Genomic DNA, 20,091 nt, shown 5'->3' with positions numbered 1-20,091 from the left:
GGTACTGGTATAAAAACAGACTTATAGATCAATGGGACAGAATAGAGAGCTCATAAATGAACTCATGTGTTTATGGTCAATTAATACTTGACAAAGGGGGCAAAAACATACAACTTAAGTCAAATATTACACTTAAGTTTTTCTCCCACTGCATAGTCTTTTTAAAAATTTATTTAAATAATGTTAACCTTTCTTTAATGGTGATTATAGGAAAAACCTAAATATAGTCCAGTCACTAAATGGTGCTGGGAAAATTGGACAGATATGTGCAAAAAAATTAAACTAGACCACCTTCTTACACCATACACAAGAATAAACTCAAAATGGATTAAAGATTTAATGTTAGACTCAAGACCATAAAAATCCTAGAAGAAAACATAGGCAGTAAAATCTTGGACATTTCTAGTAGCAATATGTTTTCCGATATATCACATTTGACAAAGGAAACAAGAAAAAATAAACAAATGGGACTATATCAAACTAAAAAGTTTTTGTACAGCAAAGTAAACCATCAACAAAATGAAAAGATAACCCACTGAATTGTAGAACATATTTGCCAATGATACATCTGATAAGGAGTTACTACTCAAAATTTAAAAGCACTTATAAAACTCAACACCAAAAAACCAAACAATCCAATTAAAAAATGGGCAAAGGACTTGAAAAGACACTTCTCCAAAGAGGACATACAGGTGACCAGTAGACATATAAAAAGATGCTCAATGTCACTAATCATCTGAGAAATGAAAATTAAAACCACAATGAGGTATCGCCTCACACTCGGAATGGCCATCATCAATAAATCAACAATCAACAAGTGCTGGCGAGGATGTGGAGAAAAGGGAGCCCTTGTGCACTGTTGGTGAAAATGAGACTGGTGCAGCCACTGTGGAAAGCAGTATGGAGTTACCGCAAAAGTTAAAAATGGAACTGCCTTATGACCCAGTGATTCCAATTCTGGGAATATACCTGAAGAAACTTGAAACACTAACTTGAAAGAATATATGTGCCCCTATGTTCCTGGCAGCATTATTTACAATAGCAAATATCTGGAAGCGGCCCAAGTGCCCATCAGCAGATGAGTAGATAAAAAAGCTGTGGGATATTTACACAGTGGAATACTACTTGGGGGTAAAAAAGGAAATCTTACCTTTTGCAACAGCATCAGTGGACCTGGAGAGTATTATGCTAGGTGAAACAAGCGAGTCAGAGAAAGAAAGTACCATATGATTTTACTTATATGTGGAATCTAATGAACAAAGTAAAACAAAATGGAAATGGAAATGAACTCAGAGATACAGAGAACAGACTGGGGGGCTGGGTGAAAAAGACGAAGGGATTAAGCAAATGAAAAAAAACCTCACAGACACAGACAACAGTATGGTGATTCCCAGAGGGAAGGGGGTGGGGGGAGGTAGAAGATAGTAAAGGGCGGATAAATGGTGATGAAAGCAGACTTGACTTGGGGTGGTGAACACACAGTACAATATATAGATAATGTATTATAGAATTGTACACCTGAAACCTACATAATTTTATTAACCAATGTCACCTTGTAAGTTCAATAAAAGTTTTTTTTAAATAAATTTAAAAGAATTAAGCAACTGATTGAGTTAAAATTACTGGATGTCCTTGAAATAGTTGACACATCTATGAAGCATTTAAGACTGAGTTTATTTTGTAGTCCCTGTAAGATTAGCACACCTTAAAATCTAAATTCTGGTTATGTACTGTCAACAAAGCCACTTTAGCAGAACACCTGGAAATGCTGCAGGTACTATTCATAGCCATCCAAGACTCACCAGTTTGGTACTTGTTGTAAACAACAGCTTTAGGGCCTACAACATCCCAGCAACAATTCATGTAGACTATCATTATTTCAAAGGCATTTCCAATAGAACTTTTTCCAATTATGCTAAATGAAATGTCTGGTAAGGACATTCCAGGAACAGTATCTGCCAGTCTTAGGGAACTTACTTTTTTTCTTTGCAAGGACAACTATACAGTGTATAGATAGTACTTAAAACCGGTCAACTGTTTAGAGGGTTAGAAAAAGGTTTTTCCTATAATCAACATTAAAGAAAGGTTAACATTATTTAAAAAAAAAAGACTATGCCGTGGGAGAAAAACTTAAGTGTAATATTTGACTTAAATTGCTAGCAGATTTTCCATCTCATTTTTAGTCTGCCCTCATTGTATTTCCAAATGTGTGCACTGCATTTGACCATGCCTATTTAATTGCAAATCTACATATTAATATAAACTATGGAAGTTATAAGTCCAGCTAAATCTTTTCTTAAGCAAAAAGCTTCAGCAGGCAGACTCCAAATTAACATGAAGCATACTTCTTCCTCTAATTAAAGAGTGATATTTTAAAAGCTTACATCCTGTAAAGGAGAAAAGAGGAGGGAAATAAATCAATTAAACTGCAGACAATTTCAGCACTACTTCATTCTCTTCAATGTTTTGCTCTTCGTATAAGAAAGCCTTAATTCGGGCAATGCTTGGAACTTATTTTAAATCCATAAATATTTATTGTCTAGAAGGTGCCAGGCAATGTGCTGATTCAGGGAAGGTAAAAAGGTTATACTCACAAAGGATGTATTAGTGACTTGCATATATAAAGTGACTTGAACCCCACCATTAATTAATAAAGGCGATTCTTCATATATGCATAACTTTTGCTATGGAATTCAGTCTTTACCAGCACTGTCTGCCTGGGGAAGAAGCTGATTCTTCAGAGGCAGTGGCAAGAAGACATAGCAATAAATAAAACTTAAATCAAGGATGAGTTAGAAGCCACCAAAAAGGCTGTTTCCTCATTTGTGTAGGCCTGGATATCTCTCTAATATTTTGTAGAAGCTTTCTCAGATAATTGAGGATTTTGGTATCTGATCTACATACCAAAAGGCCCCTATAGTAACTATGAATTGAAATGGTCACGTTCCAATTCCATCCCAGTTGATCACTTCCAGAATTTTTATTTCTTTTATTTCAGCCCTTCTGAATCAGTCTACATTCTCTATGCCAGAAGGGGACAGAAAATGGCCAAAGATGAAGTCCTGGCTCAGAAACCTCCAGGGATTCCAAGAGTTTAGAGGCAATAATTTGAAAACTTCCAACATGGATAGGGACAGAGGTCTTGTGATTCTTAGGAAACACTCATCTGATCTTGTTAATTAAATGATCAATTTTTACTCAGAGTCACTGCAGAGCCTACAAGCTACATGCTCATATCACTACAACCCAAATATTGTTACAGGTGGTCTCAAAGCCTGGAAATCAGTTAATTCAGTTACTGTGAGAACACTCAAAGGACATACATCAAAGTGCTCAGCTGTAGCTCTAGCCTCTGCACTTTCACATTATGAAAAAGGTTTTTTAAACACTAAGCAGACTCTACTGTGCTTTTTTTCTTATTTTCAAAAGGTAAATAACATTAAAATAAGAGTATCATTTACCCAGGGAATACCAAAAGAAAGTTACCCAAAGAGAAATAACTACTTGAGAATTCAATTTGTAAAGAGCCTCATCACAAAATAACCACAACATTTTTAATAGCTTAGGTTCTCTTTAAGAACTAGAATTTATTTGGATTTACAAATCAGCACTTGAGAAAAACATGCAAAGAACACCAAAATCTGAATTCAATAATATGTGCAAACATGACATTTGAGCATCTGTAAAATTATCAAATGAATGCAAAAATGCTTTTAGATAAACAAACAGAATTCAACACAGATCTAGAGAACATAACCTTGCATAGTCATATACTCATAACACAGAACTAGAAGTTAAGAGATAAAGTTTTATAACTAAATTTTGTCACAACCCAATGTGATACCGGGAAATTTATTTAACCTTTGTTAGATATGTTTCATATTTATAAAATAAAAATACCTATACTACCAGAAATAATATCTATACTAAATAGTAAATATCACCATTAGCTGTTAGAGCAAGAAGCATCTCCTGAAGAACATACTCCTAAAAGTGTGGTCTGTGCTAGTAGATTCAACACCTAATGTGAGGGAGCTCAGATAGGTCAGGGAGGAGTCCAACTCATATAGGTTAGTCCTGGAGCAAAGTCCAAAATAATCAGTGGCTAAACTACAAATTACATACCAATAAAGGAACCACCTAACGGGCTCAATAGCAAGTGAAATATGTACAAGAACAGAATAATGTCAAAGAGTAACTATAGAACGAGTATAATAATTGGTATCACAAATGTATTTGAGTACATTAAAAAATTTACGAGAAAATTCACCTTGCTTTCTACCTTCTTATAAACAAACAGATCAATAGCTTTCCCAACTAAGAATGACTAATTAGAAAATATACTTTTAAAAGATCCTGTTCAAGTCAATTATACCTAAGCTTTTCTAAACAGCAATAAAGACTTAAATTTAGGGATAAACCTAAAACTAATGTGTAAGAACTGTATGAAGAAACTAGAAATCCTTAAACCAGTATCATAAAAAGGCATTCTGTGTTTCTGAATGGAAAGATTCAATACTGTGAACATTTAAATTTTCCACAAATTATATTTATTTCAACATCAATCAAAACTAGACTGGGATTTTTTAAAACTGAAACTTCCTAAGTTGATTCTCAAGTTTATAAGAGAGAGTAAATATGAGAGAATGGCAAAAACTAAAAAGAATATTAATGACTACAAAAAGGAACCTGTCCCACTGTTATAAAATGTAAATTATTTTGTAACAATTTATAAAATATTATAAAGCTATAGTAACTAAAAGTGACCCTAGCTGGTTTGGTTCAGTGGTTAGAGTGTTGGCTCAAGGACTGAAGGGTCCTGGGTTCAATTCCAGCCAAGAGCATGTACCTCGGTTGCAGGCTCAATCCCTAGCCCGTGTCAGGGTGAGTGCGGGAGGCAACCAGTTGATGTGTCTCTCTCACATCGTTGTCTGTCCCCTCCTACTCTCTCTGAAAAGCAATGAAAAAAAAATCCTTGCGTAAGGATTAAAAAAAAAGAAAAGAAAAAAAAGTGTGACACTGGTATAAAAATAGAACAATGAAACTCAACATAGTTCAGAAACAGACCCAAGTATAAATGGGACTTCAGTAAGTGATAGAGTCAACATCTAAAAATTAATAGGAAAAAAGATGAAATGTTTAATAAATGATACTTGTTCAACTGGCTACTCATATGATTAAAAAATCAAATTAGAGCCCTGGCCAGTATGGCTCAGTTGGCTGGTCATCATCCTGTGCACCAAAAGGTTGCCGGTTGATTCCAGGTCAGGACACATGCCAGGTTACAGGGGCATGCAGGAGGCAGCTGATCAGTGTTTGGCTCTCACATTGATATTTCTTCCTCTCTCCCCCTCTTCCTTCCTCTCTCTCTAAAAATCAATACAAAATATTTTTAAAAAATCAAATTAGATCCCTGCATCATACCATATGCAAAACTAAATTCCAGGTGAATTAAAGTTCTATGACAACACACTACAAGTAACAAAATTCTATGACAGCATTAGATAAAAACAGTCTTGAGATAGGGAAAGGCATTCTAGAAATAAGAACCAAAGCAGCTAAAATTTATGTTTGAACACATAAATAATAAAAACTTCTGAACAAAGGACAATATCATAAACATAACCAAATGACAAATGACAGCCTGGAAGAAAATGTTTTCACCATATGAAGGTGACAGGGTAATATACATTATATATAAAGAGATCCTACTAACAAATAAAGAACAAAGCTCAATACAAAAATGGGCAAAGGATAAGAACAGACAATTCACATAAGAGAAAAAAAGGAACAGATGGCTCAACCTTACTACTAATCATAAAAATGCAAATTAAATCAATGTGATTCCATTTTCCACCCATCAGATTGGTTAAAATAAAAAAGAATGTTATATCTGGCTATGGCAAGGATGAGGGCCCGAGGCGGGGGGTAGGGGGGAGGAACAGCATCTCCTCAGCCTTTTTAGAGGGCAATTTGGCAGTGTCTACTGAAATTAAAGTTTGCATACCCTTTGGCTCAGTAATTCCATTTCTAGGAGTTGTGCTACTGAAATAATTGCACGTGTGCACAGACATCTGTACATGAATGTTCACATCAGCATCATTTGTAAACAGAAATCTAAATGTCCACCAATATATGAGTGGCTAAATAGACAGATTACTGTATACATTATGAATGAAGTAGAACTATCTGTATGTTCTGACATGGAAGGCTATCCAAGATAAATTGTTCAGAGAAAAAAAAAAGGCAAGTCACAAAACAATAGGCAACGTGTGTATACACACATGCTCAGGCATTATATCTATGTAGGATCAGAAAGGCACATACAAAATAATGGTAAGTGATTATGATTAAGGAGAACTTTCATTTTTCACCTTACGAACATTTGCACTGTTCGAATCTCTTACAACACACATATAAACTTTTTAAAGCTTTAATTTTTTAAAGAAAGGGATATATACTATTCACACATCTCTAAGTGGCAAATACGACAAAGCAAGATTAATGATTTAAATGTTTTATTAATATCAAATCCTGAGAACAGCAAAACGAAATTCAAAGTAGCCTCACATTAAGGATAAAAAATCCCTATATAAAAAGCACCATTGCCCTGGCCAGGTGGATCAGCTGGAGCACTATCCTGTGCATCAAAAGGTTGCAGGTTTGATTCCTGACAGGGCACATACCTAGGTTACAGGTTCGATCCCCGGTCGGGGCTCATACAGGACGCAACAAATCAATGTTTCTCTTCCTCTCTCTCTTACCCTTCCTCTCTCTCTTAAAAAAAAAATAAAAATAAAAATCAGTAACATAGCCTCAGGCAAGGACTTTTTAAAAAATCATCATCTGATTTCAAGAAAAAAGGGAAACAGTACCTGCACAATCAAAAACTTATTTAAAATGTAAAACATGTAAAACAAAACAATTGCAGAGAATAGCAGCAAAAATCAATTCAAATGTTTGGATAAAAATTTCTCTGGAAAGTGATCCATTCCTTAAACAAAAGAGAAACAAAAGTATAATATAGCAACACAAAAACACACTGCATGGGCATGAAGTCAAGAGTTCTAGGAGACAGAAAACAGTCCAGTTTTATAGGTTAGAAACAGATGGAAATTTAGAGACTCAATTGAGAGGATCCAAAAGGCGCAGCAGCAAAGATTTAAAAGGAAACATATTTCAATGAAGCCCTGCTCTAGACGGTAGAGTTCAAAATTATAAGCAAGATGTTCTGGAAATGCTACCTCCATGGCAAAGACAATATATCCACACTACTTCTAGTCTCCAGAATAACCCCTTGGAGCACTTTCAAGAACTTTATTGTGTCAAGCAATCTCTCTCAATATTTTAGAGAAAACTGATCTTCTTTAGACAACAAAGAATTATCTTCATTTTTAGTACAGCAACCTGTGCTAATAGAAGAAAGTGTGAGAAAAATCATTATTTGGCTTTAAAAGGTATTACATACTGGGAGTCACACGTCACCCAGGAGGAAATTAAGAAGGAGCCAGAGAAGCCAATGGGGAGAAGACATGCCCACTGCTGCTGTGCCTCTTTACCACCAACAATGGGCACCACCACCGCATGAATGAGTTCTCCCATGGGAACGTGCCATCTAGCAAGCTACAGATCTACACCTGGATGGATGCAACCTTCAAAGAACTGACTAGTTTAGTACAAGAAGTCTACCCAGAAGCTAGAAAGGGCACACACTTCAATTTTTTAATTGTTTTTACAGATATTAAAAGACCTGGTTATCGAGTAAAGGAGATTGGCAGCACCATGTCCGGGAGAAAGAGGACTGAGGATTCCATGACCCTGTAGTCACGGAAGTTTCAGATAGGAGATTATCGGGACATAGCAATCACCCCTCCAAATGGAGCACCACCTCCTTCAGGGCCAGGGAGGCCATATAAAATGTTATTGACTATATAAAAAAAAAGTAGTACACATTTTTTTAAATTTTGGTATAAAATTTACCTTTATGAATGCATTTTGCTCAATCTATAAGAAGGTATATTTTTGATGGCTTCAAATCTTAGCCTAGCCTGGAATTTAATGTTGACCACAGATAACTGCACCAATTTATATAACATAGAGCAGAATATTATAAGGGACTCCTGGTTGTTGATTACAGCCTACCTTTTAAGTAAGGGAAATATCTTAAAAAGTGCTAAATTTATAGGGAAATTTTATGGAAAAAAAAATTTTCCTTTGTCATAATTATACAACAAGAAGAACGCTGGAAACCATTCTGCAAAATAGGCATCTTCTCCCTCCCCACTAGTCTGACTTAAACCAAATTATGCTCTGGAATCAGTCAAGGAAGTAATAAGAATCTGTTACACTCTTCCTTGCCATCCACCACTAACCCTTCTCTCTTCCAATCCCAACTCTCAGTACCAGGCATAATACAGACACTTAACAAACCTCTTTGGCAGTTTTCTGATCTCTGCCCCACAGGCAATAGACAGTGTGGACTGATAATGAGAATACCTACTGTGACAGGCTCCTGGTGGCTGAGTTTAAAAACAAAAACAAAACCAGAGCCTCCCAGCCATTTCTACACAGAAGGCTCTCACACAAACCCTACTTACTTCAGGGAGAAGCCTGCACTAAGCTGCCCACCTCCTTCACTAAACAGCCTTCCCCCACTGTGTTTCAGCCATCTGAGCATCTTCACCAACCCATCAAACTATGACGACCTGGGTCCTCATTTGCATAAGGACAGGCCAATCAGGGACCAGGGGTGGGGACTTCTGTCTATATAAGTCAGCTCCCCTCTGGCTGGGACTTCCCCCAAAGACTGAAGATTGTGTTTCCCTAAAGATGTCTGCCCGAGCAGAGCAGAGCTGTCTAGCCAGAGAGGGGCCTGGCCCCAGGGCCGCCTCACAGCAGTACTGGGTCCTAAGGTTTAACACTATTGAGCTGTTCCACAGCTGTGCTGTTTTCACATCTGTGCTGTATCACAATTGAGCTGTTTGCACTGAATAAAGTTTCCTTCTTCACCACACCCCAAACTGGGGATTCCTGTTGGTACTGATTTGGCAAAGGACAAAAGCATACTATGTCCTAATATACCAGATGTAAGACCTTATCAAGATTAAAAACTCTGTTTCCAAGGACACTACCAAGAAAATGAAGAGACAATCCACAGGACGGGAGAAAATATTTGTAAATCATATATCTGGATAAGGGACTTCTATCTAAAATATATAAACAACTCTACAACAATAATAAAAATATAAATAACCCAATAATAAAATGGGCAAAGACAGTTTTTTAAATGCAATATTCTGGGGGTAGGACAAAGGATCCTATTAGGCATTTCTTCAAAGAAGATACACAAATGATTAGTAAGTACAAGAAATTTGCTCAACATCATAAGATACCACTTCACACCTCCTGGAATGGCTAGTAAAAAAACAAACAGATAAATGTTGGCCAGTACTTAGAGAAATTGGAACCCTCATACCGTATACCTACAGGTGGGAATGTAAGATGGTGGGGCCACTTTGGAAGTCAGGCAGTTCCTCAAAAGGTTAAACAGAATTATCATATGATCCAACAATTCCACTCCTGGCTATTACCCAAAAGAACTGAAAACATGCTTACATGCCAATATTCATTGCAACATAATTCACAATAGCCAAAAGGTGTAAGTAGCCCTTTTCCAATAACAGATGAGTAGATAAGCAAAATGTGATATATACATGCAATGAAACATTGCTCAGCCATAAAAAGGAATGAATCTCCAACACATGCTAACATGATGAATCTTAAAAACATTATGCCAAGTGAAATAAGTCAGACACAAAAGGAAAAATACTATTTGACTCCACTCACATGAAGTACCAGAAATAAGCAAAATCATAGAAGTAGAAAGTAGATTAGAGATTACTAGGGGCTGGGGAAGAGAGGAATGGGGAGTTATTGCTTAATGGTACAGAGTTTCTGTCTGGGGTGATGAAAAATTTTAGAAATAGTGGTGATGGCTGTACAACGTTTTAATACTATTAATGTCACTGAAGTGTACATTTAAAATGGTTAAAATGGCAATTTCATGTTTTATTTTGCCACAATTTTTAAAAATTAATGTAATATACCAAATCATTAAATCATACTTTAAATGGGTGAACTGTATCTTATATGAATTGCTATATGTCAATCAAGTTTGTTTGTTTTTCATTTTTAATTTTTTTTATTGATTGATTTTTAGAGAGAGAGAAGGGAGAGAGGGAGATGGAGAGGGAAAGAGAGAAAAAGAGAAACACCGATTTGTTGTTCCACTTACTTATGCATTCATTGGTTGATTCTTGTATGTGTCCTGACCAGGGATGGAACCTGCAACCTTGGTGCATACAGATGATGCTCTAACCAACTGAGCAACCCAGCTAACACCTCAAGTTATTTTTTTAAAAAACACAGAACACAATTTCTGAAAAATCAAAAACCACAAAATTTCCAAAACACAGAATTAAATAATGTACCTAATCTATAAATTATGGCATTGTTATATAGATTATATGGTAAAACATTTATTAACATGATCATATGTTTACAATTTTATAAGTGAAAAGCAGGTTTTCAAAAAGTATGAGTCTACTAAAAAAAATGTCTGGAAGACTAAACCCCAAAATACTGATTATTGGTGGATTTCTCTGGATGACAAAATTACTAGTAGTTTTTATACTCTTCTTTCTAATTTTTCTATAATGTATGTATACTATTTATATAACAAAAAAGAAGCAAAATAAAAAATATACACATTTTTAAAAACAGGACAATTAAGGTATATATACAGTACTAGCTTATGATATTTACCTGACCATTAAGTCATTAGGTCCATTTGGCATCTAGTAACCCATTTTAAATATAATTAGCATTTATACTATAAACTTCTCCTTAAATCCACTTGTCCTTTCTAAAATTCTTAAATTTAAGATAACTACAAACATTTTAAGCAGAAAAATCTTTCACATTCAATACACTAGAAAATACTATGCAGATTTTTAAAAATCTGTAAACTGTTTAGTGTGGGTAATCATTTCCTTATGCTGTAGTAAACAATGGGAATATAATGCTCCTCAAAACTACTTATCCAAATTACTCTTTGAATTCTTTCCTATAGATCTGTTCTAAAAAAAAAATGTTACCATGTACACACTTACTGAATGCCATATACTGTGCTAAACACTGTAGAAGCATTATCTCATTTCATCTTTCTAACAGCCCAGTGGAGTAGGCACTATTATCATTACTTTACAAATGAAGATACAGAATCAGAAGTTAAGAAGTGTAGTCTTGGTCGTAGACTAAGATTCAAACAAACATCTGACTTCAAAGTCTACATTCTTTCTAATACTATATTATATTGTAAGAAAGTTGGCCCTAACATCCCATTTCTTAAATCGTTTTAATTAAAATAAAAAAACATACATACACAATTGTTCCATTTCAAAAAGCTTATTTCTTCTCCTGCTTTTACACATTCTTTGCTATCATTCTGAAGTTCTATGAAAACATGAAATACAGCAGGAATTTACAAATACAACTCCTTATTGCTCTCATTCATATAACACAGAACGGCAAAGAAGGTACATATTCATAGTGATTGGATAATCTGCCTCTTGAGTGGGACTATATTGGGTTACATGGTATATAACACTGAAGCCTAAGATACAGGTCTGTTTTAGGGCTGGCAAGACCACCTACTTCCATATCCCTCATTTTACAAAAGGGGAAATTGAGATAAGCTGACTTGCTAGTTAGTGCAGAGGAAACTGGCACTTGAAACCAGGTCTCCTGACTCTCAGTGGCTCTATTATTCCACAGTGGGTCCCTGAGGTAATTCCTAAATGACAGATACAGAGATGGAGTCTTTTGCCTTCAAGCTACTTTGGCCTTTGAATACAGAATTAGATGGTGGAAACTAAAAAGGAGATTCAGACTTGAGGGGCTTCATCATTTTGTTGTATCCTGGCATGGAGATGAGATGCGGAACTTTATCCATACACAAAGAGTCAGGCATATTTGACCCACCATTCGGCCAGATTCCAACCCTCCTTGCTTCATTCTGTCATTCTCCACTTCTGACACCATTTCTACTTTCCACTTGTCTCACTCAATAATCATTAAGTAGCAAATAAGATTTTCCACTATTTAAAAACCTCAATCAACCATTAAGTCAATTCCCAATTACATAATCAAAACATCATCTGGGCTGTCTGTACTCCCAGCAGACACCGAGAAAACAGAAATTCATGTTATTATCTACCTAGACCTAAATCTTAAGTCCAACACGTAAAATTAAACACAACGATTTCCATAGCAAACATCAATGACTAATACGTTATGGAAGTTCCAAACAGAAAGAGGGCAGGGAAGCAGTCTTTTCAGTGCCCCATGTTAGGCATATTTAATTGCTTCTTGACAGAGAATACAATATAGCCTAATGATGAATGGAACCAACTTATGGGTCTTCTGGAGAAGACTGACGGAAACCAGGCATGGAGCATATGTTTCACGGAACACAGTCCCTTAAAGTGAAAGTTTCTGAGAATTGTAGTTAACAACAGGTGCTTTTTCCTTTACCAATGTGATGTTTTGTTAGCTTCGTTCACCAAGCAACATAACACTGTCAGCAAACAATAAATATGTCCAGTTACACCTGTTCTCTATTAAGTTCTAAATGCTCTTATCACATGTTCAGTCTGTAAAAATGTTCTTGATTTGTCAGGTTAAAGCAACTGAAATGTTAGAGCAAATATATTTTCATATGGCAACTGGGCTAAAAGTATTAGCTTTAAGGTTAATGAGAGTCAGTGTGATCGGACCAACATAACACGAAGAATAAAACAGTTCACCCGTCTCCACCTTTTCTCTCTAACCTGGTCTAAAAGTCCTTCTACTAGAGCAACTTCTCTAAAGCTCTTAGTTTCAATTCAGAAAGACAATCATTAATATACTGGAAGTTGCTATGGTGAGTCGGTGAGTGTGAAGGCCAAGGACATTATTGTAGACTACTGTAGACTTTATAAACACTGTACATTTAGGCTACACTAAATTTGCAAAACATGAGATTAAATCAAGCACAAGACAAAATGACATAACCAAGAAATGCAGCAAACAGGAGATGTGGGAGGCTGCTGCTGGAATAACACCGCGTAGTTTTATTGCAAACTTTTTTTATATGAATAGACTCTAAAATAACAATAAAAAGTATAGCATAGTATAGTATAGTATAGTAAATACATAAACCAGTAGCATAGTTGTTTATTTTCATTACCAAGTATAATGTACTATACGGGTAATTGTATGTGCTATACTTTCATACGACTGGCAGCCCAGGTTTGTTTAGACCAGAATCACCACAAACATGACAGCTTCATCACCAGGCAATAGGAACTTATCAGCTCCCAATAAATAGTATTATGGGACCAACATCATATATGTGATATGTTGTTGACTGAAACGTCATTATGTGGTGTATGACTGTATATCACAAATATATTTTGGTCGTCTTAATGACTAAATATATTTTTTTCTTATAAATCATAATATTGCAGGGAGACAATAAAATAATTATAAAAAATAAAGGTGAATTACAAACTGATATAATAAAGGACAATAGAATTAAAAACTGGTAACTATTATAAAAGGCCACAGAATTACAAATGGATTAGATATGAGTGAAATGCTCTGGAAGCATACAGTAGAGAAATCTGACCTAGTCTAAACATGTGAGGGCTGGTTTCAGAGGAAACTTTTGCTCATGGTTCCTGAGCTGTATGCCAAAGTGCCTGGAGTACAGCAGCAAATTCACGAGAGTACCCTGGGTTTAAATTTCTAATGGGAATAGCAATATTTGATGTCTGTTAGATATCATGTGAACTAGCAGCTCAGGGTAGTTCAGTTTCAGTTTCAGATCATGGCACATTCTTTTTGAAGATACATCTTTGTGATGCTGATTTTTTGGTGGACAGCTGCTGTGATAAAAACAAGTACTGCATGAAAATTGTGGAAAAGGAAAAGGAAATGAGGATGAAGTGTCCAATCTGATTCCAAGATATGAGAAACTGCAGTGCCCAATAGGCATTTATATCCCATTAGTAAATAATTATGGAAAGAAAACTGCCACTTTTTCTTTTAAACTATATGTATTATTTCTTCAAACAGCTACTAAATTGTTCTAACACACTTATTAAGTATTTTCTTAATACTTATTAAGTATTGTTTGAAGCTAATTATTTAATAAATATAACTATTAGGTACAGTATTTCTTTTGGATTAGAGTGGTTGTGAAAAAATTTACTGAGACGCTAAGGGAATCTTTAGTGTTTGGGAATTTCTATATTAAGCTAAGATCTGAAGGATGAGTAGGCATTTCAAACACCATGCAGTAGGAGGAGTAAAAGACAGGAAAGACAGGGTCCCGACTCTTGAGGACGTTACAATCTAGTTAGGAAAGCAAAACTAAAAGATAAAATGTTTTAAAACAATTTAATGTTAAACTTTAATATTTGCAAAAATCTTTCATATCTTTTCTCATGAAATTCTATTTAACTGTGTGTCTATTTCCACTCTAAATTGAGAGCCCCTAGAAACCTATATCCCTGCACACAGATACAGCACAGTTTGCATTCAGGAAGTATTTCTGTGTCAATGCACTTTTTTCCTTTTTTTTTCATTTTTCAATAGCACTTTACTCTCCTTAGGCTTTTCTCAGAAATGAAACCTCCAATTACCCTGTGCAAGGGTAACTGTGCTTTAAGTGTTCTCCACTCCCTCACATCTCCCAGTTGCTTCTTTCCTACTGTCTTTCAAAATTGAGCTCATACATATCACCTGCCTTGGGAAGACTTCCATAACCCGCTCGACTGTAATTGATAATGTCCCTCATCTAAATGGTATATCTGGTATATTTCTATCATAGGAGTTACCACTCTATCCTGTAGTAGTCACTGATTAAATTCCTTGTCTTCCCACTTACTATAAACTTCTGATAGCAGGGCCTATGCCTCATTCATCTCAGCAACTATCACAGAGTCTAGCTCTCAAAAAAATGTTTTCTAAATAGATGACAAATACAGAGAATTAAAAAAAAAAAAAAAAGACTACTTATGCCATTTCACCTTAATAAGCTTCTTGGAAAAAACAAGAAATTTACTCAGAAAAACTTTAGAAAAAAATTTACAAATTTGCAAAAATAAAAATGATAATCATCCAGTGCTGGTAAAGAATCAATACACTGCTGATATAAATATGACAAGTACATGTTTTTGAAAAGTAATCTGATAGTTATCAATTAAAATTAAAAATGCACCTGACTCAGCAATCCTATGTAAGGGTTCAGAATGAGTCACTCCAAGATGTGCCTCAGTGATATGTGAATTATTTTGCACTAAAGCCAACCACAACTTTTCGGGTCACACCTACTTTTAGGAACCTTATTGACAAAAATAAAGTATCCATATGCAATGTTACATTTACAAGGAAGTTCACTGAAGCACTGTTTGCAACAGCAAAATAATTCCTGGAAACTATCCCGAATGTTTATTAATAGGGGAATGGCACAACTATCCTATGTAATGTCCAATTTATAGAATATTCTGCACCTACTAATAAGAATGAATTAAATCTATATATAAAGACCTGAAAAGATATCCTTAATACATTCTGTAGAAAACAGAATAATCTCACCTGGAGATAAAAACAATAAATATTTGAATTTTTATTTGTAAGAATATTAAGAGACAGGGAAGCAGTTAATACCAGACTGTTAATACTAGTGACCTCAGATTAGAGATTAACTTTTCCCAACTAGTATGTAACTTTTGTAACATAAAACAGAAAGGAAAAAAAAAATGAGGAAGATTTCAAAAGGAAGGGTAGTAACATCTGAATACAGTCTTCCCTCCAAGTTCTTAACAAAAAAATCCTATGCTAAAACCTCTTTAAATGAAAAGGTGGTGCTTCAGAAGTCAAGAATTCTGTGAACTATCTTTATCACAGATGATTTAAACTTCCTTAAAACAAAGCAAAACAAACAAAACAAAACAAAAAGCCTATCTTATTCCACTTTACCCCAGCAAAAGGAGGAAGGCTTATTCTTCAGCTTACTGTCCAGTGGATTTTCCTATCTAGTTTCTTCTATGAATGGTAATCTGCTTCAGGGATTTGTAATCAGGAGCTTGGAAATTTTAGAATGCTCAGATTTTCACAACCATACCATTTATTCACTGAGAGTAAACAAAAGTGTTACACAAGAAACTTGAGTTAAGACAGAACTAGGTCTCCTTCAAACCCTTCTATCCTGAAATTGGGAGAGTTAACTGCTACTTGGGCGCCCCCTGGGGATCAAATTTAAAAATTTTTTACATCTTTAGTACAAACTAGTATCTTCTAAAAATGTTCAAAGAACACTTATTAAGCATGTACTATGTGCCAGGCACAATGTTCAACATTGAGACACAAAGATAAGTAAAATCAAGTTTCTGATTTCTACATGCTTAAAGTCAGTATCACCCCAAACATTCTAAGGATAGTACGTAGGGTTGCCAAAGTATGAGTTACCTGCAAAGCTTGGACATTATGACACAGAAGATAAGAATGTCTTTGGGGTGCTATAGAAAGCAATTTGGCATGGATATAAACTTTACCATAATGTGTTTATGTAAGCAAAATGTTCATCATCTTTTAAAGAGAGTTGGTTTAAACATCTCTTCCAGCTAACACATGCAAAACTGTAGTTCTTATTTTCAAAGACAAGTTTAGGTTATGGCACCATGATTTTTCTTGAGTCAAAACAATATAAATAATGTTTCATTTTAAAAATTCAAAAATAAGGCAGTATCCCCATGATTGTTTAGTAACAAGTTATTCCACAACAACCCTACCCCGAACACTAAGTAAAAGAAATGCACTGATTTTAAAAATGGCTAATTTTCAAAAACAAAATGGGTATGAGAGGACACAGAAAATAGAAACAGTTAGTTAGAAAATAAAACAAAACTGAAAAAGACCAAATAAATGGGCAAAGTCAAAACTAAACCCCTCAAACCTTTCCTTCCCAGGTCAGAACACTTTCAGAAGATACTGTATCAGTAGCCAGGGCCCTAAAATGTACTCTGGCAGCCCGAGTTGGAAATCAATGTACTTTTCCCAAAGAAAGAATTCTATTTCAGCCACATTTCAGGGCTTCTGTGAACTAAATTAGCATTGGCATGACAGTTGGGAAATTTAACCCTGTTTATAATGCTTTTTCCCTCAGGAAAAAATTCAGTTCCAAAAATTACAATCTTTTGGGATTCAGCTAATGTTTGCCTGTATAATAAAATATTGAATCAAAATACAAGGGACTCATAAAAAAAAGAAAGAAAAATAACCCTCTGATTTAATTGACCATAGATATTCCATTGTTTATTTAGTCAACTGGAGGATAGTAATTACTAAATTATAAACTATTTGGAATTTATAGATATCAACTTAATGTTTATGGTAATTGGAATCAAGAGTAACTATTTTCATGAAAGATGACAGTTTAAAAGTTTAAGTTCATATAATTGCTGCAATCTTAAGGAATAAGATTATAAAACATATCTCATCAGAGAAATCTTATAATACTAATTAACATGTTTAAAATATCATCAGCCCTTACTGACCAGAGATGATAATAAATACTAGTTACAGAATGTGGAGATTATTTTTAATCCAGTGCAGTAACACAGGTACTATTAGTTTGGGTGTGGACATTTAAAGCCACTTTAGGATTCAGAAACAAAATATTGAAATGCATTCAAATATAACGGTCATAAGCTAATTTTTAAAAAGTAACGCAACTACAAAGTAAAAATAACCAATCTCATAAATTAAGTACAGGAAGGCTAATATTGAGAAAAAAATTATTTGCATCTATGTGTGCCAGAGATTTTACTTCACTTAGTATTCATGAATACCATTCTAGATAGATATTATTTCTCCCTTTTACAGAGAAACTTGAGCTAAAAGTAACTTCTCTGGAACTAAAGAAACTGTAAATGGCAGTTAGGGTTTGAACCCACATCTGTTTGATTTTAAAGTCGTTGCTCCTTCCTCTTTCATACTATTTACATATGAGTCATTTCATACATAAAACAAAAACTTGAAATCATCCATTGTCCACTTGTCTTCTAAACAGTGAAAAGAACCAACAAAAATGGGACAAAAAATATTTATGTATTTTTTGGTTTAATTAGTTCCACTTTTATTCCTAAAAATAATCAATAATGATAAATACACCTGTAGAATATATAATGAAGTAGATGTTACCATCCGACTTAATCTGGATGTTCTTTAGAGAATAAAATATAGGACAGAAGTGAATTGTATGAACACAGAAGGAGAGGAGTAAAGGCCCAATGCGAAAAATAAGCCACATCATGCAACAGAGGAGGGAATTATTTTAGAAGTTCTGGGTCAAAACTTTTGATGGTCACCGAGTTTCACAGGGACTGTTTGGGTGTTCCACAGCATCTCTGGTAGCCTCTTCTGTTTCTACATAGCTTGTTTTTCTTCTCTCCCAAGTATTCCCCATACTCTGCAATAAGTATTTCTCACTGTCACTGCAGGTAACCACGTATCTGTTCGAAAATTGTTAACAGAATTGAAATGGTAACCTTATCACCACTTGAAGCAAAAAAAAAAAAAAAAAAGTAACACAATTTCAGAGTTGGGAGGTATTTTATAGTGACTTTAAAACTAGGTGTACGACTCTTATGTGCTAGAGAGAGCAACTGAGACTCAGCGAGAGGAAGTGACTTGGCCATGGGCAAAGCGTGAGTTGGTAGCAGGGCCTGAGGTTGAAGCTTGATCTCAGTACTGGGCCCCGTCGCTTTCCCTACACGATCTCAGGCTGGGCGTCAGGATTGGTACTGCCAATTCAAAGGGCCAGAATGTGCTTTTGGCAGATCACGGAAAATCTAACGTAACAGCCTGTCCGCCAGGACTGCTTTCTAGGGTAAAGGTTGGTTAGTTGAGGGTTCTTAGTTTAGAGAGCCCACGGGAAGGGGCAGAGTAGAAAAACCGGTCTCTCCTCCAGGCAAGCCTCTGTGGGCGCACGCCGCCTCTAGCCAAATCCGCGCTCCTGCTGCATTCACTTGCTCCACTCCCAGAGACATGCTGACCTCTGCGCGCTGAGGGCCCCCGGATGCTGACCCTCCCGGGGTTCCTCTCCCAGCCCACTCTCGAGACGAACTTGGTCCCAAAATATAAGAGGGGCGCAGGAACAAAGCGACCCCAAGCAGCCCCTTCCATTCCCCGCGCCCCCAAGGCGGGCGGAGGTGAACTACCAGTCCCGACGTGCTGCGCGCCGGCGGACCCCCAACCACCGCCAGGCGGATGCGCGACGGTCGCCGGGACTCGTAGTCCGCAGCGCCGCGGCTCCGGGGGGCGCGGATCTTCGGGCGCGAAGGAACAAGCCTACCGGGTGTCCGGTCAAGCCCTGAAGACTTCTAGCTGCCCGGGCCTCACCTCGACGATGCGGGCGCACTGGGTCCCTTTGCCGGCGCCGGGACCGCCAAGAACGAACACGACCAGCGGCTTCATGAGGCGCTGAGGGCGGAGGAAAAGCGACCGGCGGATCACGAACGGGAAACGAAGGCCCAGGACGTGCAGCAGCGGGCGGACGCAGCGGCTCAGCATACACAGCGTATCGACCGGCGCTAAGGAAGCTGACAGCAGCCTGGCCCGCTGAGGCGCAGGGCGGAGCGGAGGGAAGGGGGCGGGCCGAGCCAGCGCTAGCCACGGCCCCGCCTCCTTGGCTGCCGGGGCGTGCGCGCCGTAGCCGGAAGGGGAGGGGCTTCACTGCTGGCGGGGCTGGGACTCTTGGGTGCCCCCCTGGGCTGGGCCGGGCAGGGCTGGGCCCCTTCTCCTCCCCGCTCCTCTGCCCGCTCTTTCGTTGGTTCCACGTGTCGGTTCCTCCTGCGCATCCCTGGGTCAGGCCTGTGCTTGGTCTGAGGCGACACGCTCGAGAGCAGAACCTGTTGCCTTTGTTCCCGGGGAGTTTAAATTCCAGTGGGGAGGCCGCCGACCTGAACAAGTCAACGCACGAAT

General features: G+C 36.9%; 1 protein-coding gene and 1 pseudogene across 1 annotated transcript in view; one reads left to right on the top strand and one right to left on the bottom strand.

The window, feature by feature from the left end:
* The window catches only part of CMPK1 (cytidine/uridine monophosphate kinase 1), a 32,607-nt gene extending 12,873 nt beyond the window's left edge, over nt 1-19,734 (bottom strand). Inside the window, exon 1 of the mRNA XM_016199302.2 lies at nt 19,510-19,734. Coding sequence (XP_016054788.2) covers nt 19,510-19,680 — 171 coding nt within the window. The 5' untranslated portion in view covers nt 19,681-19,734. The remainder of the gene's footprint in view (nt 1-19,509) is intronic.
* On the top strand, nt 1,913-7,935 carry LOC148092423 (histone deacetylase complex subunit SAP18 pseudogene; annotated as a pseudogene).
* Nucleotides 19,735-20,091: the final 357 nt, after the last annotated feature.

This window comes from Miniopterus natalensis, chromosome 9 (genome assembly GCF_054644295.1).
Source record: "Miniopterus natalensis isolate mMinNat1 chromosome 9, mMinNat1.hap1, whole genome shotgun sequence".
Lineage (NCBI taxonomy): Eukaryota > Metazoa > Chordata > Mammalia > Chiroptera > Miniopteridae > Miniopterus > Miniopterus natalensis.
Note: the sequence above shows the minus strand (reverse complement) of the source record. Positions and strands in the feature narration are given on the sequence as shown.